The 11,410-nt window shown below is 39.2% G+C and overlaps 1 protein-coding gene across 1 annotated transcript; it reads left to right on the forward strand.

Annotated features, from left to right (window-relative positions):
- Positions 1-4,250: 4,250 nt before the first annotated feature.
- On the forward strand, positions 4,251-11,143 carry TMEM126B (transmembrane protein 126B). The gene is given in 6 exon segments (XM_059391477.1): positions 4,251-4,390; positions 7,875-7,996; positions 9,005-9,198; positions 10,252-10,363; positions 10,808-10,963; positions 10,965-11,143. Coding segments are annotated over 6 exon segments (690 nt in total). The 5' UTR covers positions 4,251-4,309; the 3' UTR covers positions 10,990-11,143.
- Positions 11,144-11,410: the final 267 nt, after the last annotated feature.

Below are 11,410 nucleotides of genomic sequence, written 5' to 3' on the forward strand. Positions count from 1 at the left end.
CAGCATTATTTACAATGCCCAAGACAGGGAAGCAACCCAAGTATTCATCAGTACATGAATGGATGGAGAAGATATAGTAAACAGACACACACACACATACACACACACACATGCACAAACTAGAATACTATGCAGCCATAGAAAGAATGAAATCTTGCCATCTGACAACATGAATGGATTTAGAGAGTACTATGCTGAGTGAATAAGTCAGAGAAAAAGACAAATACCATATGATTTCACTAATATGTGGAATCTTAAAAACAAAACAATTGAATAAACAAACAAAAAACAGAAAGAGACCCATAAATACAGAGAACAAACTGATGGTTGCCAGACAGGTGGTGGGGGTAGGGACAATGGACAAAATAGGTAAATAGTGAGTAGGAGGTACAGGCTTCCAGCTATGGAATGAGGAAGTCACGAGGAAAAAAGGTACAGCACAGGGAATATAGTCAACGGTATTATAATAGTTTTGTACGGTGACTGATAGTAGCCACACTTGTGAACATAGCATCATGTATATACTTGTCCAGTCACTATGTTGTGAACCTGAAACTAATGTAACATCGTGTTATCAATTTTACTTCAATAATATTTTTTAAGGACTTCATTAAAAAAAGACACCTGCTTAGTTAAGTGATACCTAGAATATCAATTGCTCATCCTCCACCTCCCTCCCAGGTAACTTTTTTTCCAATTCTCTCCCCGCCTCTCTCCTTTCTCTCGCCTCCTCATCTTCTCTCCCTGCTACATACACACATACACAATGTGTTTAAAATCAATTATTAATCTAAAATAAGGCAGTCCAGAAGGGACAACATCCAGAGAACAATAAGTGGTAGAGAGAATAAAAACACATGGTAAGTAAGTCTAAGAGCCATGCCATTTATTGGCTATATTGCCAAAACCATTCTTGATCCAGATAAACCAACTGTGTCAGGTCTAGACAGGTATGGCTCCAAAATCTGACAGACAGTTTATTTATCTCAGTGATATTACAGGAGAGATCAGGAGAAGGAAACAATCCCAGTCTCAAATCCAATGTACAAAGGAACGTTTCTATGTGTTTCTGAGGTTTTATATATATCACTGTCCATTTCTACAGAAACCTGTTGGATAAAACATCTCACTGATAATAAGTTTCCTCAATGCACCTTCCAAATCCACAGGTAGAAGGAGTAAACATCATGCAGAGTGAGGTTGCCCTTAAACATTTACCCTGAACTTTAGTTTCAGTTTGTAGCAAACTCATATAACTGTGAAAAAATTTTTGTTCAAAACTCTTGAGAAAAGTCTTTATAGTTGGTCTGATTTTCCACACCATGTCAGGGGGAAAAAAAAAAAAAACCAGAAACAAGAAAAAAAAAACAAAACTGGTTTCATTAGGATCCCAAAGTTAACCTGGGATAGATCTAGGTTAAAGTGAATTCCATGGTCCAACCTGTAACAAACTATACTTTAGAAAGCCACTGGATCTTGATCAATTCTGGGGAGAGAAGAGGGAATCAGGGGTTTACCTGACTTGGGAAACTCGCCAATGCATGAATTTGGAAAAGCACGGCAGCTTACCAGTGCTTTATCACGAAAGTGAATATTTACCCTAGAGCAAACCCAAGTATGAAATTTATTTCTAATCAAATGATTAGCAAATCTGCAACTGTGTTCAGTACAATTTTGTTATCTTTTACAACTATGTGATTCACTTGATAAATATTAAGTCCAGGGTGCCTGAGCATCTCAGTCAGTTAGGTGTCTGCCTTCAGCTCAGGTCATGATTCTAGGGTTCTGGGATCCGGCCCCACGTCGTTGGGCTCCTTGCTCAGCAGGGAGTCTGCTTCTCCCTCTTCCTCTGCCCCACCGCCCTCACTCATGCTCTCTTCTCACTATCTCAAATAAATAAATAAAACCTTTAAATAAGTAAATATTAAGTCCATGAAGAAGAGCTCCACTGTACAAGTTTCATTTTTAAAGTCTGTTCAAAAGTATCCGTTGACGAGCTAAAAAAAAACAAGCTAAACAAAAGCTCAAATCTATGGTATCAAATCTATGCTGATTATAAACAGTAATTTAGACAACCTGAGTTATGAAATCACAATGTCTGTAATTAATTACTATAGTCTTACTTCATTATACTTTAGCAAAATATTACTGAATGAGTACCACAGAAAAGACAGTATCACAATAAATATTTCCCAAAACCCAAGCAAAATTTTACTCTCAAATGGAATACAGTTTAAACAGCAAACACCAGAGCCAAGAAAAGGGGGAAACATATATTATATAGGAAGCCTCATAGCCCACCTTTCTTCTTGACTGGCATTCTTGGGTCTTTGCACTGCCACAGGATCCAAGATCTCTTTTCAGGTCTCAACTTGATTCAGCTGGACTGAGGCCAAGAGCCAGGTAACTGTTGCAAACCACTTCACTGCTCAATTTTGAAATCCAGGCTGTCTTCTCCTCCAGATAGAGGGAAAAAATTATGTGTTTTTCCCACAATTAAACTTTTGACACTGCCCACAGAGTTCAGAGAAAAATAACCTTGAGTTTTTCAATTTTTATAAAATATTTATTCTGTTTAAAAAAACTGAGAAAATTATTGTAAGCATAGAAAATGTTATTAAAACTCCTCTTCAGACATCAACATTTTTGGAATTTAGTGACTAATTCAATTAAGGCACAAACCAAATTTACACAGCTGTCTCATTACTCCGTACATGATCAAATTCAAAGATGAACTGATTGATGATAAAGATCCTCAATTCTTTAAAGAAAAATGTAACCCCCTCCCCAACAACAACAACAAAAAAAATACTTTTAAAAACCTTTTTGCCTCTGGTCTCTAGAAAGGTGGGTGAGTTTGAACAGTTTTCTGGGGCAGAACACAGGCTGACTGAAAGGCCCCTTTTTATTTACTGGACCAGAGTTCCAGATCTCACCCCCTCAGTAAGACAGGATCCAGCTTGTTGTCACTTTCATTTTTTTTCTTCTGTGCTCTCCAAGCCCCTCGGGCTTAATCCTTAATGCCTCTCTGATTCTGATCCTCCCATGTATTAACGAGAGGATTGAAAAGAAGGAAAGCAATCCCTTGGCATGGAGACATTAAAGTGACAGTGCTACTCAATGGGCACTTGATGCAGGATGAGTTGGCGAAGCAGATTTCTTCACACTGGAGTCATTCACATCATGCCATCTCTTCGCATCCGAGCAGCTCCCTAGCCGGCGAGGAAAAACACCGAGACTGTTCAAGAGAAGTCAAACCTTCCCCCAAAGGTGTTTTCTGAGACGATGTAGTAGTATTAGGCATGTGAGCACAAGCTGTGCAAACGGTTCGCGATTTCCTAAATGAGAGTTCTGCTGCTTGGCTTCCACATCCACCCTTTCTCTCAATCTCTCTCCAAACTACCCACCTTCCTTTTGCAGAAAAGACAAGAAATCTCTCTGCTACCGCTGGCCACCCCTGCCCACACCCCGTTCTTATATAGAAGTGCACAGAAATGTCCTGCACCCTCCACGCGATGAAATGTTTCCTCAGGCAGGAGAAACAGCAGCACTAGAAATTATATAACTCTCGAATTTGGCTTCTCTAAGACATGGAGCCTGGAGGGTCGGGGGTTGCTGGTCTGGGAGATACTGCTGGGCACTGAACGTGCACAAAAGGGCGCCAGGCCTCCTCGCAGCGCCCCCACCTCGAAATATCGGCTGGCAGAGGGCTCTTCTTGGGAAGTGAGGGAAATTTTCTCTCTGGTCCCTTTCCAAGCGGGGTGAAAGGATGGAATACCAGGGAACTAGAGACTGGGAGAGGAGTCAGACCGCTGCGGGGGGAGGAGGTAGTCGGGGCTGCTCTGGCGGCCGGTTGGGGGCTCAAGGGAGGCGGTGCCCAGGAAGCCGAAGCCTTAACACACGAACCAGGCCAAAGGGGAGAACTCCTTCAAGGAGTGAAAGGGCCGGCAGGTCGGCCCCAGCTAACCGAGGTGCCCAGAAGAGAGGAAAGCGCGCAGCAACATCCCTGCGCTCGGACCGCCCCACGCACGCCCTCAGCATGAGTGAAGAGGGAGCTAGGTTAACAAATAGCAGGGTAAGGGAATGTAGGGCTGGCAAGAAGGCGGGCCCACGGCCCTCTGGACCGCCTCGAAGCCAATGAGTGGCCCTCATTTCTGGACGCCACGCCCAATCACAGCCGGGAGGGAGGGCGCGGCTTTTGACTGGACCGGGGAGGGCCGGGGCTGCAGGCTGGAGGCGTGAGCCGGCACCACTTCCCGCTCCGGGCGCTCTGGGTCCCCGCCCACCGCTAGTCATGTGAGCCACCAAAATGGCGGCGCTCGGGCGTGAGGCTGGGACTGACCTGAAGGATGCAGGTGTGGTGCCGGCGAGACCCGGGGAAGCGCCCAAGGTAGGCGGAAACCCGTGGCCGTATGAGTCGTGATTTCTGCAGCCTCTATTGACGGGCTCTTCTGAAATGATGGAATTTTAAAACCTAAAGAGAACAGCCTCCAAGCCCACGCGGGACGCAGTGAAGCCCCCAGTTGTTATGGAAGGAGGCGGAGAGAAAATAGACTTAAAGTCTAGTCCCGATTGCTTGCAGTTTCTTTTCTCTTGTCTCCAGGCCTTTCGCTGGCTTTCAACTTGAATTACTTCCGTGTAGTTTCTTCCACACCTTACCCCACCCCTACTAAACTCTCTTTTAGATATTCCTTTAAACGTCACTACTCTGGGAAACCTTCCCACACTTCTTCTGGCTAGGTTAAGGCTTTTCTCATGTTTTTTGTTTGGTTTGGTTTCATTTTTATGGCACACTAATTCTGCCTTTAAATTACCTACCTTTTTGTCCTGACCTCGGTTGGGTTATGGATTCCAGAGGACACAACTGCTTTTTAATGATCCTAAGGTCTTTCAGATACCAGGTGCTATGTAAATGATGGATATTAAATGAAATTCTGAAAAGCCAGGTAAAATAATACACATAAAAGCAGTACAGAACTACTTTGCAGACTATAAACTTGAATACATAACACTCTTACTGAGATAATCGTGGTGACCAGTTGAGTGGCCTTGGACAAGTCAATTTTTAGATAAAATGCTTGTTACAGTTGATGGAGGGAGGTGGGTGGGGAGATGGGCTAAATAAGTAATGAGTATTAAGGAGGGCACTTCTTATGATGAGCACAGGATGTTTTGTTTTGGTTTTTTTTTTTAAGATTTTATTTATTTATTTGACAGAGAGAAATCACAAGTAAATGGAGAGGCAGGCAGAGAGAGAGAGAGGGAAGCAGGCTCCCTGCTGAGCAGAGAGCTGGATGCGGGGCCTCGATCCCAGGACCCTGAGATCATGATCCAAGCCGAAGGCAGCGGCTTAACCCACTGAGCCACCCAGGCGCCCCAGCACAGGATGTTTAATGTAACTGATGGATCACTAAATTCTTCTGAAATCAATATTAGACTCTGTGTTAAATAACTGGAATTTAAATAAAATTTTTGAAAAAAATTAAAATTAAAAAAAGTCAGTTATCACAAAGTCTTTACATTTCAGTACTTGTTAAAAAGTCTATCAAGGGACACCTAGGTGGTTCAGTGGGTTAAAGCCTCTGCCTTCAGCTCAGGTCATGATCCCAGGGTTCTGGGAGCGAGCCATACATCGGGTTCTCTGCTCAGCAGGGAGTCTGCTTCCCCTCATTCTCTCTCTGCCTGCTTCTCTGCCTACTTGTGATCTCTGTGAAATAAATAAATATATATATATTTTTAAAAGTCTATCAGAAAATTACTGATCTCTTTCTCTGCTTTAGTAACAGTGCCTTCCAAAGACTAGATGGAAGATTAATGTTTGCACTCAGTAAGCATTTGTCTTGTTTCAGTGTTTTAGAATCATAATACTGGGTGTTTGGGTTCCGTCTGTATTGATAGTGTAGACAGGTATAAGGTTGGTACAAGGCATTGCCTTAGAGTTTTCTTTGTGGGAAATAAGGGAATTAAAGGAATTGGATGACAGCAAAATAAACATTTATTTTAAATAAACATATGATAAATTACCATGTTACTGGTATCTGCCTTCATAGTATATTAGATGGATTAGATATAGAGTCTCCCTTAGATACTACTATATCTTCTGTTTTCCATTTAGATGTCCAAAAGAGCCAGAAGATTAAATCTAATCCATAAGAAAGTATAATTTATCATTTTTTACCTGTCCCCTCAGATATTTTAAAGAAAAAAATAGTACTGGCCGGAGTCCATTTCTACAATGATGCAGGGCAAGAAGCTTGTCCATTATTACTCATTTTGTAATAATGTATGAAAGTTAAAGGAGCCCATACCTTCAGAATGTTTATGCCATGGATAACTTAACCTTTCATTAGTTAGGGTTAAGATTGGTACATATCACTTATTCAACAAATGAGTATTACGGTGATGTTTAACAATTACAGCATGTGTCCACTAATTACCAGTGTCAGAATCACTTGGTTTATTAAAATGCAGATTTCTAGACTTCATCCTACTCCTATTGAATCCAAATATCAGGAGGGAGCTCAAAAAACTGCATTTCAAATAAACCCCGTGTATGATTCTGGTGCAAACTAAAGGTTGAGAATCACTGATTTATTATCTTCTGAGTTCATTATGCTTATTCCACTCTAATTCTTTTGCCCGGGACTCTTGAAATTTGAGATCTAGTCTATGCCCTTAATGTAAAGTGGAGGTCAGTATAAACTGTGAAGGGCCTTAATTTTTTTAATCTATTTGTTGGCTAATCTGGACTCCCATAATGCTAGCATGGCAAAAGATTTAACAAATGTTATTGTTAAGAGTTTTCACAGAGACGCAAGAGTCTTACCCAGAGCAAAAGATTAGAAAGGATCCTTTCTTAAGATCCAATTTTGTTTTGTTTTCTTTATCACTGTTTTTTACTTTCTTTTAAGGTGCTGCTGTATAAATTGTTGTGGTCCCTTGACATTGGCAACTGTCTATTCAGATATCACACTTGGGACATAGGAACTTTCCCACAGTGGAGCCCCGTGCCATGGGTCCAGATTCCCTGGTATACTACATATAGTTTCCAGCAAATGCTGTGCTTCTGCCGCAGGTGCTCCTAGGGAACTGGATATATAATTTACATAATCCAGGGTATCCATAAGCATTACCTCTTCCTAGCCTGGAAGAGTATCCCTCTCTCACTAAGTGAGGCAATCCCTGCTCTCCTCCTTCTCCAGGAAACTCAGCATACTCTCCAAAATGATCTCAGGCTTTCAGGAGACAGTTGTTAACAAGTGCTGTTGTTTCCTTCTAGCTCTGAAAAAGCTAGAGCAAGAATACAAAGTTTGTCTACCTTTGGGGAAAACTGTAAGAAAACAAAAATTCTGGGCGCCTGGGTGGCTCAGTGGGTTAAGCCGCTGCCTTCGGCTCAGGTCATGATCTCAGGGTCCTGGGATCGAGTCCCGCATCAGGCTCTCTGCTCAGCAGGGAGCCTGCTTCCTCCTCTCTCTCTCTCTCTGCCTGCCTCTCTGCCTACTTGTGATCTCTCTCTGTCAAATAAATAAATAAAATCTTTAAAAAAAAAAAAAAAAAGAAAACAAAAATTCTGTATCTCAGAAAGTTATCCTTCTACACTAGGTCCTAAGACAAGTCAATCTTTCTGAACCTTATTTTTCTCATCTATAAAAGTGTAAAAATAGAGATGATCAGTATTCTATAAATTTCACAAAAAGTCATTATCTAGCAGATAATAAGAGCTACTAAATATTGACTGAATCATTGACAAAAGTATGTGAAAGCAGATGACAGTTTTACTAGGATCTAAATCGTTTTTAATCTGAACCTAAAATTTATAAGATTTATTATTAATATCATTAGCTATTATGGTTCTGAAATTTTGTGTTTTCCAGGACATCAGAATGGCAACATACACACCTGGTCAGCCCAGTCTTTCTCTGGAAGATGCAAAACTCAGAAAACCAATGATCATCGAAATCATAGGAAAAAAAATTGAATATCTTAGAAAAGAAAAGTAAGAGACATACCCAGACCGAAAGTCTCTAACTTTATTTGCACATCTTCTATATTGCCATTGTTTCTGAGTATCTAAGATCCTATTAACTTTATTGAGTTGGTTATAGAGAGTTTATGAAAAAACTTGAGGGAAAAAATACACAGATGAAAATAGTAGTTTGTTGGAATATTGAGACCGTGGATAATTTCTTTTGCTTCTTAGAAAGAAAATGTCCAAAACTATTGTTGAAATGTTATTTATACAGTAAACATTTTTAAATTAAAAGCAATTAGGAGAACACCATTTTGGGAGCTATTTATATTTAATTGGTATTTAATTATAATTACATTCAGTTTAGAATTGATTAACTCAGCATAGTACTGAATTCAAAAAGAAATATAGATTCCATGATGTACGTATAGTTTCATATTACCATTTCAACTTAGATTAACAGAGCTCAAGAATAAAATAAAAGGACATTAATCTTAGACCTCAGACATTTTGAATTTAGGTTTGAGTCAGAATCAGTAAAACTAGATGTGTCAAATCTCTTTGCATATCCTAGACAAATTGTTTTAAATATATTTGCCCTAATTAAGAAATAGTTATTTGTTAGAGGGCCTAACCAAATGTAAACAACTTTGACTTAAGCAAATTAATTTTTTTAGTAGCAAAAGCAGTATTCTTAGGTATCTCATAAATTTGCCTATATATTGGAACATACTCATTTTTATTTGTGGCCAAAATTTTATCTCTTAAAAGAGTTCCATTTTAGAACTACTCTAAGTGATTTCAGAAAGAGGCTTCTATCCTCTCATTAGAATGCAAATTCCATGAGAGGGGGGATGTTTTTTCTTTATTCATTGCCCCATCCTCAACACACAGAAGATGTCTTTTGCATAGTAAGTGTTGAAGAAATACTTGATGTTGAGTAAAAACATAATAATAAATGACTACCCAGGAAAGGGTATCTCTATTAAGAGAATATTATGTTGAATGTAATTTTTCTCTTTGTTTTTCCTATAGGACTTTAAATATATATGGCACAGCATTCCTTGGAACAGCAGCTAGTTTCTCTGGAATAATGGCCAACTTCATTTTCAGACATTGCTTCAAGGTTAAACATGATGCTTTGAAGACATATGCATCACTGACAACACTTCCGTTTTTGTCTACTGTAGTCACTTATAAGCTCCTTGTAACGGATGCTTTGTATTTGGGTAAATTTAAATTCATTAATATATAATGTGTTTATGTTTAAGTAAAATTAGACATTAATATATACTGTTGATAATGATCACTAATGCTCGTATATTGCTTTGCCACTTAGAAAGGACGTTCACATACATTATCCTAGTTCATCCCCACCACAGTCCTCATGATTAGGCAGGGCACGTCGTGTCATGTCCTCTTTACAGATACACAACCAAAGGTAAGACATGTTCATGTATGCTAAGAGACAACATACTGGAGAAAAAGCAAGTTTTGGCATACTGCACACATGATTTCAGATTCTGCTTCCCCCCACTTAAGTTTTGTGACAATGCACAAGTCATTGAATATCTGAGACTCCATTCTATAAATCAGGACTACCAATACCTACTTCTCAGGACTGCTGTGATGATTAAAGTACTGTATGTTAAATGCCTAATGAGGTAGCTAGCCTATTGTGGGCTTCTAATGTTATTTCCTGCCTCCTCCTCTTACCTTAAGTTTTATAACTAGTCATTGATGGAACCTCTGAATCCTATTTATCAGGTCCCTGCTCAAGTATCTCTTTCCCAGGAAAATCTCTGATTCCCTCAGGGTAGGTTAGGTTTCTAGATAAATCTTCTGTTCATTTTACATTCAAAGCATTGTGCAGAATTAAAAATTATGTATTTAAATATTTGTCCTAGTCCTTCTTTCCTTGTAGACTCACTTAAAGGGTCTCTTTTTTGCAACATATCACTAATACATGCCTGACACATAGCAATAAAAATGTATTAACCTAGAATCCAGATGTCTGGGTCTACTTGTTTAATATTTTCCTTATGGAATTGCTTTCTGCAACAATTATATATATAAGAGATAACTTAAGTATAATAAAAGCATTTTTTTAAACATGGTGCATTTAGTCTATCATGTGCCTTAGACTGAGTTTCTAATATTCTTTCTGTTGTTTCACTGTGATTGAGGACAGTACAGATAACTACTCTGTGAGGATACAAGACTGTCTTAATAACTCTTATCCTGAATTTTAAAAAGAAACCAAATTTACTTTTGTTTTCCAGGCAATATAAGCCAGGAAAATTGTGTTCTGAGAAGTTCACTGATTAGCATAATATGTGGTGTTTTATATCCCTGTGGTTTGGCTTTCTCTAAAAATGGACGCCTTGCAGTCAAGTAAGTCTGTCTGTTTGTTCCTTTTCTTACTTCCTTTCTCCATTTTTTTTTAAAAAGATTTTATTTATTTATTTGACAGAAAGAGACACAGCAGGAGAGGGAACACAAGCAGGGGGAGTGGAAGAGGGAGAAGCAGGCTCCCGCCAAGCAGGGAGCCTGATGTGGGGCTTGATCCCAGCATCCTGGGGTTATGACCTGAGCAGAAGGCAGATGCCACCCGGGCACCCCCATTTTTTTTAAATGTACATAAACTTTTCTTATTCTTTAGCTGCGAATGACACACTTTAATTATAATGTAGTTTGGTACTTCAAATAGCTGGCTTTGAACCTTTTTGCTATGTATATGAAAGACCATAGAATAGAAATTATCCATTTGGGGGATATCAATGAACTTTTCATAGAAAATACATCCGAAAGAAGCTCTTGATTATTTTTCCTTTTTAGGTACCATACTGTTCCATTGCCACCAAAAGGAAGGGTTTTACTTTACTGGCTGCTGCTTTGTCAGACAGAGATAAAAGCAATGATGATTCCTCTAGTCTTAGATACGGCCTTTGGGATATTTAATGGTCTACAGCATTATGCAAGATTTGAAAGTAGACGAGAAAACTGTACATGAAGATTAAAGAGTGAGTGGATACTAAATCAGCACAATGGGGTTTTTTTATGATGAGGACTCAGGCATTGCTGAAGCAGTTAAAAGTAACTGGACAATTTGTTTCTGTTCCTTTGCCTGGTATACAACGTACTCAATAAATATTCAGTAATTCAGTATTTAAATGTAAGTTTCATCTTTCTTTATTGTGTGTGGAAATGAGTTTGAGACATCAAGGTCTGCTCTACAAATTTATATATTCATGAGACATTTAAGTATCTTATATCTCAAGTACCATGTAACATGTAATAAGGAATGGTCCTTAACCCAGAAGGAACTCATAATTAGAAGAGAAATTTAAAATGTGAACACATAGCAAGAGGAGGTTTGAGAAGTACACAAATAATTCTGTGGGCACAGCGGATATGGCTTTTAACTACTTGGTTAGTGGT

The sequence above is a fragment of the Mustela nigripes genome, chromosome 1, assembly GCF_022355385.1.
Source record: "Mustela nigripes isolate SB6536 chromosome 1, MUSNIG.SB6536, whole genome shotgun sequence".
Lineage (NCBI taxonomy): Eukaryota > Metazoa > Chordata > Mammalia > Carnivora > Mustelidae > Mustela > Mustela nigripes.